At 44.3% G+C, this 23,692-nt stretch overlaps 1 protein-coding gene across 1 annotated transcript; it reads left to right on the top strand.

Moving 5' to 3' along the window:
- Positions 1–1,486: 1,486 nt before the first annotated feature.
- LOC139472674 (uncharacterized PE-PGRS family protein PE_PGRS54-like) lies at positions 1,487–22,100 on the top strand. The gene is made up of 8 exons (XM_071255135.1): positions 1,487–1,687; positions 4,422–4,793; positions 4,944–7,373; positions 7,440–9,518; positions 9,615–10,643; positions 16,796–16,828; positions 18,890–18,976; positions 21,980–22,100. Exons 1-8 carry the CDS (start codon positions 1,618–1,620, stop codon positions 22,012–22,014), a joined length of 6,135 nt encoding a protein of 2,044 aa, XP_071111236.1. The 5' UTR covers positions 1,487–1,617; the 3' UTR covers positions 22,015–22,100.
- The last annotated feature ends 1,592 nt before the right edge of the window (positions 22,101–23,692 follow it).

Genomic DNA, 23,692 nt, shown 5'->3' on the forward strand with positions numbered 1-23,692 from the left:
GTCTTATAGTGGCGGCATAGTCTCACTGCATGACATAGACCATAGACCATGCAGGTCTAATAGCGGAGGCACATAGTCTCACTGCATGACATAGACCACAGACCACGCAGGTCTAATGGTGGAGGCACAGTCTCACTGCATGGCATAGACCACAGACCACGCAGGTCTAATAGTGGAGGCACAGTCTCACTGCATGACATAGACCGCATACCACGCAGATCTAATAGTGGCGGCACATAGTCTCACTGCATGACATAGACCATAGACCACGCAGGTCTAATAGTGGAGGCACATAGTCTCACTGCATGACATAGACCACAGACCACGCAGGTCTAATAGTGGAGGCACACAGTCTCACTGCATGACATAGACCACAGACCACGCAGGTCTAATAGTGGAGGCACATAGTCTCACTGCATGACATAGACCATAGACCACGCAGGTCTAATAGTGAAGGCACATCGTCTCACTGCATGACATAGACCACAGACCACGCAGGTCTAATAGTGGTGGCACACAGTCTCACTGTATGACACAGACCACAGACCACGCAGGTCTAATAGTGAAGGCACATAGTCTCACTGCATGACATAGACCACAGACCACGCAGGTCTAATAGTGAAGGCACATAGTCTCACTGCATGACATAGACCACAGACCACGCAGGTCTAATAGTGAAGGCACATAGTCTCACTGCATGACATAGACCACAGACCACGCAGGTCTAATAGTGAAGGCACATCGTCTCACTGCATGACATAGACCACAGACCACGCAGGTCTAATAGTGAAGGCACATAGTCTCACTGCATGACATAGACCACAGACCACGCAGGTCTAATAGTGAAGGCACATCGTCTCACTGCATGACACAGACCACAGACCACGCAGGTCTAATAGTGGAGGCACACAGTCTCACTGCATGACATAGGCCACAGACCACGCAGATCTAATAGTGGCGGTACATAGCCTCACTAAATAACATAGACCACGCAGGTCTGATAGTGGCGTACATAGTCTCACTATATAACATAAACCACGCAGGGCTAATAGAGGCGGTACATAATCTCAGTATATAACATAGACCACGTAGGTCTAATAGTGGCGGTAGATAGTCTCACTAAATAACATAGACCACGCGGGTCTAATAGTGGCGTACATAGTCTCATTATATAACATAGACCACGCAGGGCTAATAGTGGCGGAACATAGTCTCAGTATATAACATAGACCACGCAGATCTGATAGTGGCGTACATAGTCTCAGTATATAACATAGACCACGTAGGTCTAATAGTGGCGTGAATAGTCTCACTATATAACATAAACCACGCAGGTCTAATTCTGCCATACATAGTCTCACTATATAAGTAAATAACAATAGCACAGTCACGGGGTGACTTAAAGCTCTGACTGGCACCTGAGACAGCATTGAGCGGCACAATGACTTCTCCCTTTCTGTCAGTCACTGGCAGATCGTCCATACAAACAGCTTCTATTGTGCTGCCTGTAAGGTGTTGCCAGGACTAGATTATGTGAAGACGCAAGGGCGAGATACGGATATGTCTTCAACATGTTCCACAGGAGTTTCAGGGGTTTGATTGACAGGTGAGGCCACCATGAGGATGCGGAGGATACAGGGACATGATGTGATGTGTGTTGGCTGGATCCTTGTCCTGTTGTATACGGGTAAGTAACACTAAACACAGTCCTACCATATACCTGTCTGACAGGCCAGTTCACTTCTCAACTGGGGGGATTCCAGGACATGCTGTATCTCACATACTCCAAACGTGTCTCGCCTTTGGGGATTCCAGGACATTCTGTATCTCACACTCTACACATGTCTCTCCTGTGGACATTCCAGGACGTTTTGTATCTTACATACTCTACACGTGTCTCTCCTGTGGACATTCCAGGACGTTTTGTATCTTACATACTCTACACGTGTCTCTCCTGTGGAAATCCCAGGACGTCCTGTATCTCACACTCTGCACTTGTCTCTCCTGTGGGGATTCCAGGACGTCTTGTATCTCACACTCTACACGTGTCTCTCCTGTGGGGATTCCAGGACGTCTTGTATCTCACACTCTACATGTGTCTCTCCTGTGGACAATCCAAGACGTCCTGTATCTCACACTCTACATGTGTCTCTCCTGTGGACAATCCAAGACGTCCTTTATCTCACACTCTACACGTGTCTCTCCTGTGGACAATCCAGGACGTCTTGTATCTTACATACTCTACACGTGTCTCTCCTGTGGACATCCCAGGACATGCTGTTTTTCACATACTCTAAACGTGTCTCTCATGTGGGGATTCCAAGACGTCCTGTATCTCAAACACTCCAAACGTGTCTCTATTAAACTCCAATTTCCACCCTTGTCGAACTAGGCCGGTATTCCGGGGTTACATTTTGGCTGGACTAGCGAGTCTATGCATAGTCCAATCAAAATGGCGTAACGATCTAGAAATCCGGTTCGTAAACAATATGGATTTCAAAGCTCAGATTTCGGTCGACTGCAGGATTTGCAAAACATATGTACTGTCAACTGGGCGTTGACAGATATTTTGCAAATCTTTTCATGTTTTTAATCAAGGTGCTCCTGTGATTTTATGCACTTCGCGAGGTAAGACCCGTTTTATTAGAATATAAATCTTGATTATCTATCAGATCGTCTTGACTTGGCGCTGCCATTTTGTTTGAAGCAAATGCAAGATGATATGAGAGATGGAAATTCAATCTGATTGGTCAATAGGAGGGATAAAGAAGGGACATAACTCGTAATAACCACTGGTGGCGCAATGATGGAGCCTGGAAATTCCAGCCTTGTTCGACAAGGGTGGAAACTGGACTTTTATGTTAGTTAATGCCCTTGCCTCGGGAAGATGCACATCATGAGCAGACAGATAACACTACATAAGACCCGTGAAGGTCCGGTTTAGAATTGGTCTTCAGCAACCCAATGCTTGCCGTAAATGGTGACAATGCTTGCCGTAAGAGGCGACCAACGGGGTCGGGTGGTCAGGCTCGCTGACTTGGTTGATGCATGTCATCGTATCCCAAATGCGTGGATCGATGCTCAAGATGTCAATCTCTGGATTGTCTGGTCCAGACTCGAATATATACAGACCTCCGTCACATAGCTGGAATATTGCTGAGTAAACAATATATGGCTTTCATTTGCACGTTTTTGATTTTCATGTGTCACCATTGAGATTTTAGAGTTAGGAAGGAAACATATTTGAAATTTCGGAAATGAGTTGTCAGGGAAACATCATTCGTCAATGTGAAATTATTCACTGACGTGAGCAAATCTAGACAAGTAATGAGGTGAGTGAGTGAGTGGGTGAGTTTGGTTTAACGCCGCTTTTAACAGTATTCCAGTTATATCACGACGTGTCAGCTTTATGTGGGAGGAAAGTTATCATGAATAGTGAGTGAGTGAGTATGGTTTTACGCCGCTTTTAGCACATTTCCAGAAAAATCACGGCGGGGGACACCAGAAAATGGGCTTCACACATTTTACCCATATAGGGAATCGTCCCAGGTCTTCGGCGTGACGAGCGAAGTTCAACGCTTTTTATCATGAATACCCCACAATTACCTGACTCTGAGATAACCAGTCCTTGTTAATGCCGAGCGCCAGGGTAACAACAAGTATCATCTTTTTACATCTTTTGGTATGATCCGGCCCGGGATCGAACCGCTCTACAGGGCATAGGCGGTCCGTGAGTGTAACTGGAATACATACTGGTCAAGCGCGCAAGATAGCTGTGATCGCCCTGACTATTTATCAAGGTATATCAGCACCATACCCGTGCTCGTGGGTTTCACCAAAAAGTGATAAACGTCGAAGACCTGCATCACTTCGGGCCTTCCTCCCACCTGAAGGTGACACCTCGTGGTATAATTGAATTACTGTAACGCTATGTTAAACCAAGCGCACATTTCGAAGGTACATTTATAGGTGAGGTGAGGTGAGGTCAAAACGGGGTTTAACGTCGCGTCCAAGATTATTGCATGCACGTGTATGTGTGTGTGTGGCTGCTTGTACTAATCCGGACTGATGCCGATTTATAGTGCTAGCTCACTGAGATATCATGCCGCAGTTTAACATGCATACCCCACTCAGACACAATATACTGACTCCGAGCCGACCAGTCCTTGTTTTAGCCCCTTAATGCCGAGCGCCAGACAGGGTAAGAACAAGTACCATATTTTAACGTCTTTTGGTATGACGCGGCCGGGAATCGAACCCCGGACCTTTCGCTCTACGGGCGGACGCTATACCACAAGACCACGGAGACGGTCTATTATTCACACATTTCGAAGGTACATATTGATGGAATATTGTGATGACAACGGTAACACGTCGCTCTTGTAAATATGACTATATGATTATTTGCTTTATCGTCCCAGAGTTACCTCCCGTGACTGGCGGGGAAGTGCAGTTTCGGAGCTCTTACGTTGCGGGGACCAACGTCACCATGGTCTGTTCAGCAAACTTGACAACAGGGGAACAATTCCAGAACCTTATTATAGAGCGGAAACGCCCGACCAATTACTACTTCCTAGGGGTAGGTCAAGTGTCAAGGTCATACATATCCACTATCACCGACCTTACACTGAAGAACAACGTCACCTTGACATTCGACCCAAAGGAACACGTGGCGCGGATGACGTTGATAAACGTGGGCAGATGGGCGGATGGCGTCTATACATGTCACGTGTTTTACAGATCAGCTAACGGCAGCCCGTTCAACAGGAGCGATTCCACAATCATTGCATCAGGTAAGGAGGGCCTCAGCCAGATTGAATCTTTGGGCAGATCCATCAGTTGGACTGATTTTTCCTAAATGCATCCATAATTTATCCAAACTATTTCGTCGTTCAGTTTTGAATATTATTCATGTAGTCGTCTCTAATGCTTCATCGCTACAGGAAGCATTGGAACAACGATAGACACTAGCACTGGAGGCGGTGGAACAACGATAGACACTGGTACAGGAGGCGGTGGAACAACCATAGACACTGGTACAGGAGGTGGAGGAACAACGATAGACACTGGTACTGGAGGTGGTGGAACAACGATAGACACTGGTACTGGAGGCGGTGGAACAACGATAGACACTGGTACAGGAGGTGGTGGAACAACGATAGACACTGGTACAGGAGGCGGTGGAACAACGACAGACACTGGTACAGGAGGTGGTGGAACAACGATAGACACTGGTACTGGAGGCGGTGGAACAACGATAGACACTGGTACAGGAGGTGGTGGAACAACGACAGACACTGGTACAGGAGGTGGTGGAACAACAAGAGACACTGGTACAGGAGGTGGTGGAACAACAACAGACACTGGTACAGGAGGTGGTGGAACAACGATAGACACTGGTACAGGAGGTGGTGGAACAACGATAGACACTGGTACTGGAGGCGGAACAACCATAGACACTGGTACAGGAGGTGGTGGAACAACCATAGACACTGGTACAGGAGGCGGTGGAACAACAAGAGACACTGGTACAGGAGGTGGTGGAACAACAAGAGACACTGGTACAGGAGGTGGTGGAACAACGATAGACACTGGTACTGGAGGCGGAACAACCATAGACACTGGTACAGGAGGTGGTGGAACAACGATAGACACTGGTACAGGAGGTGGTGGAACAACGACAGACACTGGTACAGGAGGTGGTGGAACAACGATAGACACTGGTACAGGAGGGGGTGGAACAACGATAGACACTGGTACAGGAGGCGGAACAACGATAGACACTGGTACAGGAGGTGGTGGAACAACGACAGGCACTGGTACAGGAGGTGGTGGAACAACGATAGACACTGGTACAGGAGGGGGTGGAACAACGATAGACACTGGCACAGGAGGCGGAACAACGAGAAACACTGGTACAGGAGGCGCAACAACGATAGACACTGGTACAGGAGGCGGTGGAACAACGATAGACACTGGTACAGGAGGTGGAACAACGATAGACACTGGTACAGGAGGTGGTGGAACAACGACAGGCACTGGTACAGGAGGTGGTGGAACAACGATAGACACTGGTACAGGAGGTGGTGGAACAACGATAGACACTGGTACAGGAGGTGGTGGAACAACGACAGACACTGGTACAGGAGGTGGTGGAACAACGATAGACACTGGTACTGGAGGCGGAACAACGATAGACACTGGTACAGGAGGTGGTGGAACAACGACAGACACTGGTACAGGAGGTGGTGGAACAACGATAGACACTGGTACTGGAGGCGGAACAACGATAGACACTGGTACAGGAGGTGGTGGAACAACGACAGACACTGGTACAGGAGGTGGTGGAACAACGATAGACACTGGTACAGGAGGCGGTGGAACAACGATAGACACTGGTACAGGAGGTGGTGGAACAACGATAGACACTGGTACTGGAGGCGGAACAACCATAGACACTAGTACTGGAGGTGGTGGAACAACAAGAGACACTGGTACAGGAGGTGGTGGAACAACAAGAGACACTGGTACAGGAGGTGGTGGAACAACGATAGACACTGGTACTGGAGGCGGAACAACCATAGACACTAGTACAGGAGGTGGTGGAACAACGATAGACACTGGTACAGGAGGTGGTGGAACAACGACAGACACTGGTACAGGAGGTGGTGGAACAACGATAGACACTGGTACAGGAGGGGGTGGAACAACGATAGACACTGGTACAGGAGGCGGAACAACGATAGACACTGGTACAGGAGGTGGTGGAACAACGATAGACACTGGTACAGGAGGTGGTGGAACAACGACAGACACTGGTACAGGAGGTGGTGGAACAACGATAGACACTGGTACAGGAGGTGGTGGAACAACGATAGACACTGGTACAGGAGGCGGAACAACGATAGACACTGGTACAGGAGGTGGTGGAACAACGACAGGCACTGGTACAGGAGGTGGTGGAACAACGATAGACACTGGTACAGGAGGGGGTGGAACAACGATAGACACTGGCACAGGAGGCGGAACAACGAGAAACACTGGTACAGGAGGCGGAACAACGATAGACACTGGTACAGGAGGCGGAACAACGATAGACACTGGTACAGGAAGTGGTGGAACAACGATAGACACTGGTACAGGAGGTGGTGGAACAACGATAGACACTGGTACAGGAGGTGGTGGAACAACGAGAAACACTGGTACAGGAGGCGGTGGAACAACGATAGACACTGGTACAGGAGGTGGTGGAACAACGATAGAGACTGGTACAGGAGGTGGAGGAACAACGATAGACACTGGTCCTGGAGGCGGAACAACCATAGACACTGGTACAGGAGGTGGTGGAACAACGATAGACACTGGTACAGGAGGTGGTGGAACAACGATAGACACTGGTACAGGAGGTGGTGGAACAACCATAGACACTGGTACAGGAGGCGGAACAACCATAGACACTGGTACAGGAGGTGGTGGAACAACGACAGACACTGGTACAGGAGGTGGTGGAACAACGATAGACACTGGTACAGGAGGTGGTGGAACAACGACAGACACTGGTACTGGAGGCGGTGGAACAACGATAGACACTGGTACAGGAGGTGGTGGAACAACGATAGACACTGGTACAGGAGGTGGTGGAACAACGATAGACACTGGTACAGGAGGCGGAACAACGATAGACACTGGTACAGGAGGAGGCGGAACAACGATAGACACTGGTACAGGAGGCGGAACAACGATATACACTGGTACAGGAGGTGGTGCAACAACAATAGACACTGGTACCGGAGGCGAAACAACGATAGACACTGGTACAGGAGGCGGTGGAACAACGAGAAACACTGGTACAGGAGGCGGTGGAACAACGATACACACTGGTACAGGAGGCGGAACAACCATAGACACTGGTACAGGAGGCGGAACAACGAGAGACACTGGTACAGGAGGCGGAACAACCATAGGCACTGGTACAGGAGGCGGTGGAACAACGATAGACACTGGTACAGGAGGTGGTGGAACAACGATAAACACTGGTACAGGAGGCGGAACAACCATAGACACTGGTACAGGAGGTGGTGGAACAACGATAGACACTGGTACAGGAGGTGGTGGAACAACGAGAAACACTGGCACAGGAGGCGGAACAACGATAGACACTGGTACAGGAGGTGGTGGAACAACGATAGACACTGGTACAGGTGGTGGAACAACGACAGACACTGGTACAGGAGGTGGTGGAACAACGAGAGACACTGGTACAGGAGGCGGAACAACGATAGACACTGGTACAGGAGGCGGAACAACGATAGACACTGGTACAGGAGGTGGTGGAACAACGATAGACACTGGTACAGGAGGTGGTGGAACAACGATAGACACTGGTACGGGGGGTGGTGGAACAACGACAGACACTGGTACAGGAGGTGGTGGAACAACGATAGACACTGGTACAGGAGGCGGAACAACGATAGACACTGGTACAGGAGGTGGTGGAACAACGAGAAACACTGGTACAGGAGGAGGCGGAACAACGATAGACACTGGTACAGGAGGCGGAACAACGATAGACACTGGTACAGGAGGCGGTGGAACAACGAGAGACACTGGTACAGGAGGTGGTGGAACAACAAGAGACACTGGTACAGGAGGCGGAACAACGATAGACACTGGTACAGGAAATGGTGGAACAACGATAGACACTGGTACAGGAGGCGGAACAACGATAGACACTGGTACAGGAGGCGGAACAACGATAGACACTGGTACAGGAGGTGGTGGAACAACGATAGACACTGGTACAGGAGGCGGAACAACGATAGACACTGGTACAGGAGGTGGTGGAACAACGATAGACACTGGCACAGGAGGCGGTGGAACAACGAGAAACACTGGTACAGGGGGCGGAACAACCATAGACACTGGTACAGGAGGTGGTGGAACAACAAGAGACACTGGTACAGGAGGCGGAACAACGATAGACACTGGTACAGGAGGAGGTGGAACAACGATAGACACTGGTACAGGAGGTGGTGGAACAACAATAGACACTGGTACAGGAGGTGGTGGAACAACGATAGACACTGGTACAGGAGGTGGAACAACAAGAGAGACTGGTACAGGAGGTGGTGGAACAACGATAGACACTGGTACAGGAGGCGGTGGAACAACGATAGACACTGGTACAGGAGGTGGAGGAACAACGATAGACACTGGTACAGGAGGCGGTGGAACAACGATAGACACTGGTACAGGAGGCGGTGGAACAACGATAGACACTGGTACAGGAGGTGGTGGAACAACAATAGACACTGGTACAGGAGGTGATGGAACAACAAGAGACACTGGTACAGGAGGTGGAACAACGACAGACACTGGTACAGGAGGTGGTGGAACAACGAGAGACACTGGTACAGGAGGCGGTGGAACAACGATAGACACTGGTACTGGAGGTAGTGGAACAACGATAGACACTGGTACAGGAGGTGGTGGAACAACGATAGACACTGGTACAGGAGGTGGTGGAACAACGATAGACACTGGTACAGGAGGTGGTGGAACAACGATAGACACTGGTACAGGAGGTGGTGGAACAACGATAGACACTGGTACAGGAGGTGGTGGAACAACCATAGACACTGGTACAGGAGGTGGAACAACGACAGACACTGGTACAGGAGGCGGTGGAACAACGATAGACACTGGTACAGGAGGTGGTGGAACAACGATAGACACTGGTACAGGAGGCGGTGGAACAACGATAGACACTGGTACAGGAGGCGGTGGAACAACGATAAACACTGGTACAGGAGGTGGTGGAACAACGAGAGACACTGGTACAGGAGGTGGAACAACGACAGACACTGGTACAGGAGGTGGTGGAACAACAATAGACACTGGTACAGGAGGTGATGGAACAACAAGAGACACTGGTACAGGAGGTGGTGGAACAACGATAGACACTGGTACAGGAGGTGGTGGAACAACGACAGACACTGGTACAGGAGGCGTTGGAACAACGATAGACACTGGTACAGGGGGTGGTGGAACAACGATAGAAACCGGTACAGGAGGCGGTGGAACAACGATAGACACTGGTACAGGAGGTGGTGGAACAACGATAGACACTGATACTGGAGGCGGAACAACCATAGACACTGGTACAGGAGGTGGAGGAACAACGATAGACACTGGTACAGGAGGTGGTGGAACAACGATAGACACTGGTACAGGAGGTGGTGGAACAACAAGAGACACTGGTACAGGAGGTGGAACAACGAGAGACACTGGTACAGGAGGTGGAACAACGATAGACACTGGTACAGGAGGTGGAACAACGACAGACACTGGTACAGGAGGCGGTGGATCAACCATAGACACTGGTACAGGAGGCGTTGGAACAACAAGAGACACTGGTACAGGAGGTGGTGGAACAACGATAGACACTGGTACAGGAGGCGGTGGAACAACGATAGACACTGGTACAGGAGGCGGTGGAACAACGATAGACACTGGTACAGGAGGCGGTACAACGATAGACACTGGTACAGGAGGTGGTGGAACAACAAGAGACACTGGTACAGGAGGTGATGGAACAACGATAGACACTGGTGCTGGCAATGCAACAACAACGGAAAGTGAAGGTACGTTTCCTGTTTTTAATGTTGCACTGATGCAACTTACATTCTCAGCGTATGTTTATGAATTATAAAAACGGCAATTTGATGATTTGCAAAATGAATCGTGCTAATTTCTATGCCTTGGAAATCGTAGTTGTCAAGGTCGTCAAAAACACATCTTAGAAGCATCGGGGAATGAGGCACATCAACGTGGCATATCAATGTAACATTAGGGAAGGAACAGGGCCACATTACCATACCATAAGGGCAACATGACATTAGGGACAGAACACACAGCTAGGACACCTACATCGGGCCAACATCGTCGCGCCGATGGAGTTTTGCTCATTGGATCGACTTCGGCCCGACGTCGGAATTAATTATCGGCGCCGCATCGGAATGACATCGACCCGTTATCGACAGTAATTACTGGCACAGCATTAGGTCGACATTGGCCCGACAGTAATTATAGGTTTAGAGTCAGCCTTGTCCAGCCTCTATGTTGTCTATATAACCTCTAGAGGACTAAACATGTCAGTTACCATCCTGATAAGCATAGAAAGTTTCATTTATGTAACTTCAGTCGTGTCCAAGAACAACAGAAAGTAAGTACCAAGTTCACAAACACGAAGCAAGGGTCATAACCCTGTGAATAATAAGTTGTCAACACCAACTGTTGCCATACACAATGCTGAAACGACTTTGGGTCCACTGTATATGAACCCTGTTCCTTTGCAATTCAGTGAATTAGTTTTCAGATTCCTTAGCTGCAGCTTTGTTTTTCATATCGCGTTTTCCTTGAGTCATTTTTCAGCCTTGCTCCTGGAACTCGAAGCCATTCTTTTACAGGGATCACCATGCCCTTGTCTGTGGCTTTGGAGACCCAAGCTACAGGCTTCCTCCTCAGCTTCTGTTTAGAAATGATAGTGAAAACAATGTCATGGTGCATATTATAACTAATTGATTTGGCAGTCATTCTCAAACTGGTTCATATACTTTTGTACATGTACAATTGCATGTACATGTAATCAGCGCCCACGGCGATATTTGCTAATATATTGGCTAGTGAACAATCCCAATTAGCACCCCTTCCGTTGGATCAATGTACACAAGACTTATTTATTAGCGTATAATACACACCCGAGTGTTATATGCACCCTTAATTATGGACAATTAAATCCTGGAAAAATATATCTGTCGTACATAAACATTTCAGGCTGTCACTATTAATCACGAAATTTATCTTTCAACTCTGTTTTTTTTCACCAACATAATATTCTAATAAAAGCCCCCTATTTCTAATTTTGAGAGCGCCCTGTGCGCTTATTACGTCGAATACGGTACATGTAGAGAACTTCACAAGTGTGTTGAATCAACCTTTTGATAACATAATGGAATAGAAGAATAACTTATAACCTGTTCACGTGCACCTCCATACATATGTGTGTACATGTATATATTGTTACAAGCCTTGACACCTGTAAATAAATAAACTGAATTACGTGTAACGGTATGCAAAGAACATTATCAAAGTATTCAATGAAGTCATTTTAGCTTCAAGCACAGTTCAAACATTTCACTTTCAAATTATTTTAGGAATAAATTTGAGCACGCAAAAAGCACGCATTGGTGGATGCATTTCTGTTATCTAAGGATGTGGTGGTGTGTGTGTGTGTGTGTCTGTGTGTGTGTGTGTTGTGTTGTGTGTTGTGGTGTGTGCGTTGTGGTGAATTGTGTTGTGTTATGTGTGTGGTGTGTTTTGGTATGTGTGTTGTGATGAGGTGTGTGTGTTATGTGTTGTGGTGCGTGTGTTGTGGTGTTGTGTTATGTGTGTGGTGTGTTTTGGTATGTGTGTTGTGATGAGGTGTGTGTGTTGTGTGCTGTGGTGTGTGTGTTGAGTTGTGTGTGTTGTGTTGTGTTGTGTTATGTTGTGGTGCTGAGAGTTTGTATGGAGACTAGATATTTTTCAACTACAGCTGTAAAACCAGATATATTTTTAATTAAAAATATGAGCCTAAATATTTTTTATCACATTTATCCCCACAGTCTGAAGCATAATTAAATTTCTCAAGAAATGTGGGTACAATATATTTTTTCGATAATATCGCAGTTATAAAAAGATATCGGATACTGTCCTTAATTCATACATGTTATCTGACGCATTTACATTTGTACATACGGCCCTGTTTTTCTTGTAATATATATTTAGCATCAACCACCTTTGAAATAGTGCTCTGGATACATATTTTCTATTTCATTCAGTATTTCATCAAATGCTTCATCAAATTTCTACACCTGATAATACTACTCCCCTGGTCGGGGAAAACTATAGGTAGGCTTGCCTGTTTAAAAAATATTAAAAATTATGTTTTTAGGTTTAACTTTAATTTTCTATTGTAGTTAACAACGTCTCGGCCTAAATATACCTGACGTCTTGTCGTTGGCACATGTACTACATAAATGTACCCTAGGCATGTTTCTGTATACAGAAATGTACCCTAGGCATGTTTCTATATACAGAAATGTACGCTAGGCATGTTTCTGTATACAGAAATGTACCCTAGGCATGTTTCTGTATACAGAAATGTACCGTAGGCATGTTTCTGTATACAGAAATGTACCCTAGGCATGTTTCTGTATACAGAAATGTACCCTAGGCATGTTTCTGTATACAGAAATGTACCGTAGGCATGTTTCTGTATACAGAAATGTACCCTAGGCATGTTTCTGTATACAGAAATGTACCGTAGGCATGTTTCTGTATACAGAAATGTACCCTAGGCATGTTTCTGTATAGAGTTGTACCTTAGGCATGTTTCTGTATACAGAAATGTACCCTAGGCATGTTTCTGTATACAGAAATGTACCCTAGGCATGTTTCTGTATACAGAAATGTACCCTAGGTATGTTTCTGTATACAGAAATGTACCCTAGGCATGTTTCTGTATACAGAAATGTATCAAAGCCAACATTAAAATACTGAAACCCTAGGATGACCAAGACAAAATTGTTATGGATGAGTTAGTTACCATTCCAACTTCTAAATGCCACTCAAAGAAGTTACCCAAGGATGAGTCCATTCTGCCGAAGGGGCGCAGGGTTCTATGTGCGTAACGGGCCGGTCTTTAGTATTCGTCACTTCCGGTATGCCAAACCGCGGTTAAATGCATGGTAATACTGGCATACTGTTGTATTCAAGCGTATCATATAGGAACCAATCATACACGGCGACGTACGAACATTAATCTAAAATTCCGGCGACATTCCGCGATGCACGCATGCACTTGTAATCAGGCGAACCGCAACTACAACATGAGCCGGTTTCGATTGCGGGGTGGGGAATAAGGACTTAAGTGTCCGCCGTTTAGGGTACAAGATACATTTCTGCTACTTATTTCCCCTAGGGTACGTACATTTCTGGGGTACATTTCGGTAGTACCTGTGCTGACAACGACCCCTTCAGCCTAAATATAAATCAATAATCGGTCCTGAAACTGCCATAAGTGAGTGCTCTCCAAATGAAATTGCGTGATCACACCTTAATAGATCAGTACATCGGTATATGATCTCTGATCGATATAGGCCCATAAGGTACACCCATACCATACAGGTAGATAAGATTGCATAGACCAATAATATTATACATAGTGATCCTGTACAAAAAAGAGCTGTGCGTTTGTTTCGCCCTTTAATCCCCGAAAATGTTCAAAATTCGCAAGTAACTTCGACATTCCTGTCAAATAACATCAGTCGCAAAACAAATTTTCATTTCCAGTGTGTGGTGATCGAAAACCGAACTCGTTATGAATTTCATGTTCACCGCTGTTAGTGCTGGCGTCAATTACAAAGTTGACGTGTTCAGTCCATTTTGTCATTAATTTCCTGGCCTTATCCGCCACTACACTCAACTAATACGACAGTGACAATGCCAAATGAAGCAATGTTCATTCAAAAATAACGTAATCGTTTGGGTATTCACTTGCTCGCCGCTGGGCTCCTCTGACCCCGAGAGTGCGACCCGTGGTTGGTACATCGTACATGATAATAAAACATATCTTGTCATGTTTTGCATGTGCCATTGTCCCCACGTTTTGCTAGAAATATGTACATGGCGTATAAAAATATAAAGAGTGAGGATGCTAGAGTGTCACGAAATATTCCACGCAATTTGTCACCGACATAAAGTTGGCATAATTTCCAATACATACTCACGTTGACGCTTTTGAATGAACATTGTTTCTTTTTTCAATTGTAAGGTTTGGAAATGAATTGAACACCTCGTAAACACAGTAACGAAGTAAACACTAACCGCAAAATAGGATATCCCCCAGCCTTTCAAGCATTATCCTTTCGCGTCGTCTGCTTGAAAGGAAGCGCGTGAGTAACAGCGCCCCCTATGACAAGAGTAGTCTCCCTTGAAGCATGTTGCGAAAACTTTGGTCCAACGTAACAAAACCGCGATATTTTCAACCTTCATGGACATTTAGCGAAATTTATGCATATTCTTTATCCAAACTACCCCTTGATAGACCCGTGAAGATCCGGTGTAGAAGAGGTCGTCAGCAATCAATGCTTGCCCTAAAAAGCCAGTATGCTTGTGGTAAGAAGCGACTAACGGGATCGGGTGGTCAGGCTCGCTTTCTTGGTTGATGCATGTCATTGTAACCCAATTGCGTGAATCGATGCACATGGTGTGAATCACTGGATTGTTGATTATTTACAGTTTGACCGTCATACCGCTGTAATATTGCTGAGTGCGGCGTTAAACAACAAACAAGCAAACCCTTTGAGACGGAAAGCCGAGAAGAAATGAAACAGCAAACGTCACAGCTGACACGAAAATGTTATAAAACATTGCTAAAATGTTTTATTCACGTGAATTCGTATGGTTCCAGAAACGTTTTAGAAACATTTTCCATAAACATTTGATAATAACGATTCAAAAATGTTTTTGCGAAATGTTCAGCAATGTATTTGAAAACGTTTTATGAAAGTGATTTTGTTTGGTTCCAGGAACGTTTTAGAAACAGTTTCTGTGAACATTTGATTATAACGTTTCAAAAATGTTTGTGTAAAATATTCCAGAAATGCTATTTATAACATTATATTCACGTGAATGCGTATGGTTCCAGAAACGTTTTAGCAACGTTTTCTGTGAAGATTTGATTGTAACGTTTAAAAAATGTTTCTTTAAAATATTACCTGTCTGTTCACGTGTATCATCATGCACAGGACATTTAGCGAAATTCATTCATATTCATTGTCCAAACTATCTATTGAGACCAAAGGCAGAGAAAGAATGAAACGTGCAGGCTCGCTCGCCTGTTTATTTTTCCCGCTAGTCTGGGTTCCACAACTTTCATGTCTTTGGGTTTCATTTCTAACAAGCACTGTTCCAACTGTGTCTTCCCGTCCCAGGGAACTAATGTTTGAATCTGGCGATAACCGACCATGTCATTTGAAACAGCCGCCTTCTCCAGGACATATTTGTTTCGGGTCGTTACAGTCTGACTTTTGCAGTTCTTCGAGCTCGCCTGTTTCCTTGATTGACAGGTCCTATGAACTTTGGTTTGACCCTACTCTCCGTTGATTGGCTACTGACTTTGTGGGCTGTTTTTTTTTGTAAAACTATTGTAGATTACATATTTTTCATCCAAAACAGGCTCCCACTGGAGATATCGCTTGGATGAGATCCAGCGATATCTATACTATAGATACACTGTATGCTTTGCAGACCATTGTGACGTCACTGGTTACCATGGTGTCACAATTAAATGACATCATCAATGACTCTGCTACTGAAGCTGTTAGCAGTATTTTTTACACTTAGACACTGCTAATTACGCAACATTAGGCACGCAACAGGTGCACGTCAATGCAACATCGAGAACCGCAGACAGACAAGTCGTCCACGTGCGTACATCTGTAGCTCATCGTTGGCCACTTGCCAGACAAATGTAACAGTGCAAAGTGGAGATGAACGAATACATATATTCACAACATTACAATGTCATACGTTTGAAGCCGTCTACCACTGGTAGACTTGGTATAAATACTCCTCAGTACCTCAATACTTTGTTCAATACTGGTTTCAGTATTTGTTTGAGTTCAGATCTTCTTCAGTCCTTGTTTCAGTACTTGCAGGTCTACAACATGTTTGCTCTTCCTTTCCCCAGGGACGGTCGGTGCCACTACGGCAGGTACCGGTTGTAAGTATATCAGCTACTGTATTCATTTTGACAAGCTATCAGTCACTGTATTCAATTTGACGAGCTATCAGTTACAGTATTCATTTAGACAAGCTATCAGCTACTGTATTCATTTTGACGAGCTACCAGTTACTGTATTCATTTTGACGAGCTACCAGCTACTGTATTCATTTTGACGAGCTATCAGTCACTGTATTCATTTTGACGAGCTATCAGTCACTGTATTCATTTTGACGAGCTATCAGTTACTGTATTCATTTTGACGAGCTACCAGTTACTGTATTCAATTTGACGAGCTATCAGTTACAGTATTCATTTAGACAAGTTATCAGTTACTGTATTCATTTTGACGAGCTATCAGTTACTGTATTCATTTTGACGAGCTATCAGTTACTGTATTCATTTAAACGAGCTACCAGCTACTGTATTCATTTTGACGAGTTATAAGTTACTGTATTCATTTAGACAACCTATCAGTTACTGTATTCATTTTGACAAGCTATCTGTCACTGTATTCATTTTGACGAGCTATCAGTTACTGTATTCATTTAGACGAGCTACCAGCTACTGTATTCAATTTGACGAGCTATCAGTTACAGTATTCATTTAGACAAGCTATCAGTTACTGTATTCATTTAGACAACCTATCAGTTACTGTATTCATTTTGACGAGCTATCAGTTACTGTATTCATTTTGACGAGCTATCAGTTACTGTATTCATTTTGACGAGCTACCAGCTACTGTATTCATTTTGACGAGTTATAAGTTACTGTATTCATTTAGACAACCTATCAGTTACTGTATTCATTTTGACAAGCTATCTGTCACTGTATTCATTTTGACGAGCTATCAGTTACTGTATTCATTTTGACGAGCTATCAGTTACTGTATTCATTTAGACGAGCTACCAGCTACTGTATTCAATTTGACGAGCTATCAGTTACAGTATTCATTTAGACAAGCTATCAGTTACTGTATTCATTTTGACGAGCTACCAGCTACTGTATTCATTTTGACGAGCTATCAGTTACTGTATTCATTTTGACGAGCTATCAGTTACTGTATTCATTTAAACGAGCTACCAGTTACTGTATTCATTTAAACGAGCTACCAGCTACTGTATTCATTTTGACGAGCTATCAGTTACTGTATTCATTTTGACGAGCTATCAGTTACTGTATTCATTTTGACGAGCTATCAGTTACTGTATTCATTTTGACGAGCTATCAGTTACTGTATTCATTTAAACGAGCTACCAGTTTCTGTATTCACTTTGGTGAGCTATCAGTTACTGTATTCATTTAGACGAGCTCTCAGTTACTGTATTCATTTTGACGAGCTACCAGTTACTGTATTCACTTTGGCGAGCTCTCAGTTTCTGTATTCATTTTGACGAGCTATCAGTTACTGTATTCATTTAGACTAGCTATCAGTGAAAGACTTTGAAATTTTTGACCAGCCCTTGTATCAGATACTGTTAGTAGAAAGATATATCATGTGTATATATCCGTTACTGTAGTTGAAAGATATATCATGTACATATATCCGTTACTGTAAGTAGAAAGATATGTCATGTGCACACTCCCGTTACTGTAAGTAGAAAGATATATCATGTGCATATATCCGTTAATGTAGTAGAAAGATATATCATGTGCATACATCCGTTACTGTTATTAGGAAGATATATACCATGTGCATATATCCGTTACTGTAAGTAGACAGATGTATCATGGGCAGATATCCGTTACTGTAGTAGAAAGATATATACCATGTGCATATATCCGTTACTGTAAGTATACAGATATATCATGTGCATATATCCGTTACTGTTAAGTATAAAGATATATCATGTGCACATTCCCGTTACTGTAAGTGGAAAGTTATATCATGTGCATATATCCATTACTGAAAGTAGAAAGACTAATCATCTGCATATATCCGTCACTGTGAGTAGAAAGATATATCATGTGCTCATTCCTGTTACTGTCATCAGAAGCAAATTGAGAGTAAATACATAGAGCTTACTACACGAATATCTCCAGGATGAGTGTGTGTTTCAGTGACTTGGATACAACGACTGTTGCTGACCTTGTGTATAATTCTCATAATCCAAACCGTGGGCGTTTCCTTCACCATCTACTACATCTGTAAGTATGACAGTCAGTCCTTCACCACCCACTACATCTGTAAGTATGACAGTCAGTCCTTCACCACCCACTACATCTGTAAGTATGTCAGTCAGTCCTTCACCATTTACTACATCTTTAAGTATGTCAGTCAGTCCTTCACCACCCACTACATCTGTGAGTATGTCAGTCAGTCCTTCACCAACTACTACATTTGTGAGTATGACAGTCAGTCCTTCACCATCTACTACATCTGTAAGTATGACAGTCAGTCCTTCACCATCTACTACATCTGTAAGTATGTCAGTCAGTCCTTCACCATCCACTACACCTGTAAGTATGTCAGTCAGTCCTTCACCATCTACTACATCTGTAAGTATGACAGTCAGTCCTTCACCACCCACTACATCTGTAAGTATGACAGTCAGTCCTTCACCACCCACTACATCTGTAAGTATGACAGTCAGTCCTTCACCACCCACTACATCTGTAAGTATGTCAGTCAGTCCTTCACCATCCACTACACCTGTAAGTATGTCAGTCAGTCCTTCACCATTTACTACATCTTTAAGTATGTCAGTCAGTCCTTCACAACCCACTACATCTGTAAGTATGTCAGTCAGTCCTTCACCACCCACTACATTTGTAAGTATGTCAGTCAGTCCTTCACCACCCACTACATCTGTAAGTATGACAGTCAGTCCTTCACCATCTACTACATCTGTAAGTATGTCAGTCAGTCCTTCACCATCCACTACACCTGTAAGTATGTCAGTCAGTCCTTCACGACCCACTACATCTGTAAGGATGTCAGTCAGTCCTTCACCATCCACTACATCTGTAAGTATGACAGTCAGTCCTTCACCATCTACTACATCTGTAAGTATGTCAGTCAGTCCTTCACCACCCACTATATCTGTAAGTATGTCAGTCAGTCCTTCACCATCTACTATATCTGTAAGTATGTCAGTCAGTCCTTCACCATCCACTACATCTGTAAGTATGACACTCAGTCCTTCACCATCTACTACATCTGTAAGTATGTCAGTCAGTCCTTCACGACCCACTACATCTGTAAGTATGACAGTCAGTCCTTCACAACCCACTACATCTGTAAGTATGTCAGTCAGTCCTTCACCATCTACTACATCTGTAAGTATGTCAGTCAGTCCTTCACCACCCACTACATCTGTAAGTATGTCAGTCAGTCCTTCACCATCTACTACATCTGTAAGTATGTCAGTCAGTCTTTCACCACCCACTACATCTGTAAGTATGTCAGTAAATCTTTCACCACCCACTACATCTGTAAGTATGTCAGTCAGTCCTTCACCACCCACTACATCGGTAAGTATGTCAGTAAGTCCTTCACCATCTACAACATCGGTAAGTATGTCAGTCAGTCCTTCACCATCTACAACATCGGTAAGTATGTCAGTCAGTCCTTCACGACCCACTACATCTGTAAGTATGTCAGTCAGTCCTTCACCACCCACTATATCTGTAAGTATGTCAGTCAGTCCTTCACCATCTACTATATCTGTAAGTATGTCAGTCAGTCCTTCACCACCCACTACATCTGTAAGTATGACAGTCAGTCCTTCACCATCTATATCTGTAAGTATGTCAGTCAGCCCTTCACCACCCACTACATCTGTAAGTATGTCAGTCAGTCCTTCACCAACCACTACATCTGTAAGTATGTCAGTCAGTCCTTCACCACCCACTACATCTGTAAGTATGACAGTCAGTCCTTCACCATCTACTACATCTGTAAGTATGTCAGTCAGTCCTTCACCAACCACTACATCTGTAAGTATGTCAGTCAGTCCTTCACCACCCACTACATCTGTAAGTATGGCAGTCAGTCCTTCACCACCCAGTACATCTGTAAGTATGTCAGTCAGTCCTTCACCATCCACTACATCTGTAAGTATGGCAGTCAGTCCTTCACCATCTACTATATCTGTAAGTATGTCAGTCAGTCCTTCACCACCCACTACATCTGTAAGTATGACAGTCAGTCCTTCACCATCTATATCTGTAAGTATGTCAGTCAGCCCTTCACCACCCACTACATCTGTAAGTATGTCAGTCAGTCCTTCACCAACCACTACATCTGTAAGTATGTCAGTCAGTCCTTCACCACCCACTACATCTGTAAGTATGACAGTCAGTCCTTCACCATCTACTACATCTGTAAGTATGTCAGTCAGTCCTTCACCAACCACTACATCTGTAAGTATGTCAGTCAGTCCTTCACCACCCACTACATCTGTAAGTATGGCAGTCAGTCCTTCACCACCCAGTACATCTGTAAGTATGTCAGTCAGTCCTTCACCACCCACTACATCTGTAAGTATGTCAGTCAGTCCTTCACCAACCACTACATCTGTAAGTATGTCAGTCAGTCCTTCACCACCCACTACATCTGTAAGTATGACAGTCAGTCCTTCACCATCCACTACATCTGTAAGTATGTCAGTCAGTCCTTCACCATGTACTATATCTGTAAGTATGACAGTCAGTCCTTCACCACCCACTACATCTGTAAGTATGTCAGTCAGTCCTTCACCACCCAGTACATCTGTAAGTATGACAGTCAGTCCTTCACCACCCAGTACATCTGTAAGTATGTCAGTCAGTCCTTCACCATCCACTACATCTGTAAGTATGACAGTCAGTCCTTCACCATCTACTATATCTGTAAGTATGTCAGTCAGTCCTTCACCATCTACTACATCTGTAAGTATGTCAGTCAGTCCTTCACCAACTACTACATTTGTGAGTATGTAAGTCAGTCCTTCACCACCCACTACATCGGTAAGTATGTCAGTCAGTCCTTCACCATCTATTACATCTGTGAGTTTATCAGTCAGTCCTTCACCACCAAAAATATATCAGTGAAAATTAGATTTTATCAAAAGGTTGGTATTAACATTCCCTTTTGGCAGTGTTTGTAGATGTAGAAATTGTGTTTGTAAAAAGACCCGGTGATGTAGAACTGTTTGTCATTTGTTTCAGATCAGCAAGAAAAGAGGAAGGTCTCACCGTCCTAGCAGCACTGGTCCCTCAATCATAAAGAAACACAATGTCTACTCGGTTGAATACTTGAGATTATCATCCACGCGAGGTGTCAAGTGGTTTTCATACCATGACGACGAGAGACCACTGTAGTACGCGTTGTTGGCGTGAGTGAGTGAGTGAGTGAGTGAGTGAGTGAGTATGGTTTTACGCCAATTTTAGCAATATTCCAGCAATATCACCAGTAATGGGCTTCACACATTGTACCCATGTCGGGAGTCGAACCCGGGTCTTCGGTTTGACGAGCGAACACTTTAACCACTAGGCTACCCGACCGCCCCGTAGTTGCGTGATGAAACTTGCAGCGGGATCACCACACGAATGCCGTTGTTGCAAGTATACCTGTCCTACACTGCTATCTGGAGAAATGAGGTGTATACCTATAGTAACTTGTTTACATGAGAGAGTCAAGGAATCCAGCATTCAAACGAAAATCCCAGGCGACTTTCAATCAGCCTTTTTACGGAAGATCAGTAGAATCAGGTACCACGAATGCATCAGTCTGGTTCAAGACTCTGTAATATGGTGAACTTGTCTTGTTCTTAGTATTAGTCGGCCCTGAAAATGATTGGTGGCCAATATATTCGTGTGTGATTTTCATTATGGACTGGGTTTAGTCTTAGAAAACGGGTATACCGACATAGTCGACCTGCAATGTTTGAGGGTTGTTGCCATGGATACGTTAGTTAACACTGGGTATCGTCCAGCACGAGTATGCTCTCATTTAGTTCGAGATAACGAAACAAAGCTCACCTAGTAAATTAAGTGTCTATCACGTTTCATTCTGATCACATAGCATCTATCGAGATGGAAACAGGTTACGGAAATGCCCGAGATGTGCTGAATGAACCAGTCGAAAGACTCCTGTGTTCTCTGTACATGTTTAGTAGTTGGATGCAGTTATTCATCAAGCAACCCTGTGATGCAGCTGACTCACTCCTGATGGTTCATATGTTTCGTCCACATTTTGTTTATTTATTAGTGAATAAACATGTTGAACTACCACTATACATGTATGTGTAAACAGATTTATCTCATTACTTACTCGGGGATACCTTTCAGAGACTCTGTAAAGAAAACCATCACCGTTATGAAGAAAATTGAAACAATGATGTTGTGCACTTAATGTTAGTTCATTATTTTAGATTATCACCTGTATGGGCTCAAATATGCAGTGTAATAACTTTTTGATATTTGCACAGTGTGCAATTAGTGATTCTCGAAGCTGATTGGTCAGTGGAACAAAGATCAATTTTCATTGGAAAACGGAACTATTTTTTTCACCAATCCACGCCTTTCCCTTCAGACGTTGTACGTGCTACAATCTCACTGATTCGAGATTTTTAAGACAAGACACATAGTTTCATATTAACAACATGATTCCACATTATCCTTTTTTCATTTATTTCACATGATTTTCATTTTACAGTAAAAAACAAAACTACGTCCCCGTTTGTAAACAAACATGGCTGGCCATTTGAGACCTGTCAAAGTAAATGACCTCTTTAAAGCTGACAGAGATCTGACTGACATGAAAAATTATTCGTATAATTCAACCTCTGAACACATTTAATGTCTTTATTGTCAAAACTGCATATGGCCAGATTGAAGTTCCAAGATTCAGATTGTGATGTTGCCAGAAACTGTTTCTAA

Source organism: Haliotis cracherodii, unplaced genomic scaffold (assembly GCF_022045235.1).
Source record: "Haliotis cracherodii isolate W230 unplaced genomic scaffold, xgHalCrac1.p SCAF_25, whole genome shotgun sequence".
NCBI classification, from domain to species: Eukaryota; Metazoa; Mollusca; class Gastropoda; order Lepetellida; family Haliotidae; genus Haliotis; species Haliotis cracherodii.

Coding starts and splice junctions, on each gene's coding strand:
- LOC139472674 (XM_071255135.1), top strand. CDS start 1,618: ATGAGGATGCGGAGGATACAGGGACATGATGTGATGTGTGTTGGCTGG. Junction 1,688..4,421: donor CCTTGTCCTGTTGTATACGG/GTAAGTAACACT, acceptor TTATCGTCCCAG/AGTTACCTCCCGTGACTGGC. Junction 4,794..4,943: donor TTCCACAATCATTGCATCAG/GTAAGGAGGGCC, acceptor TCATCGCTACAG/GAAGCATTGGAACAACGATA.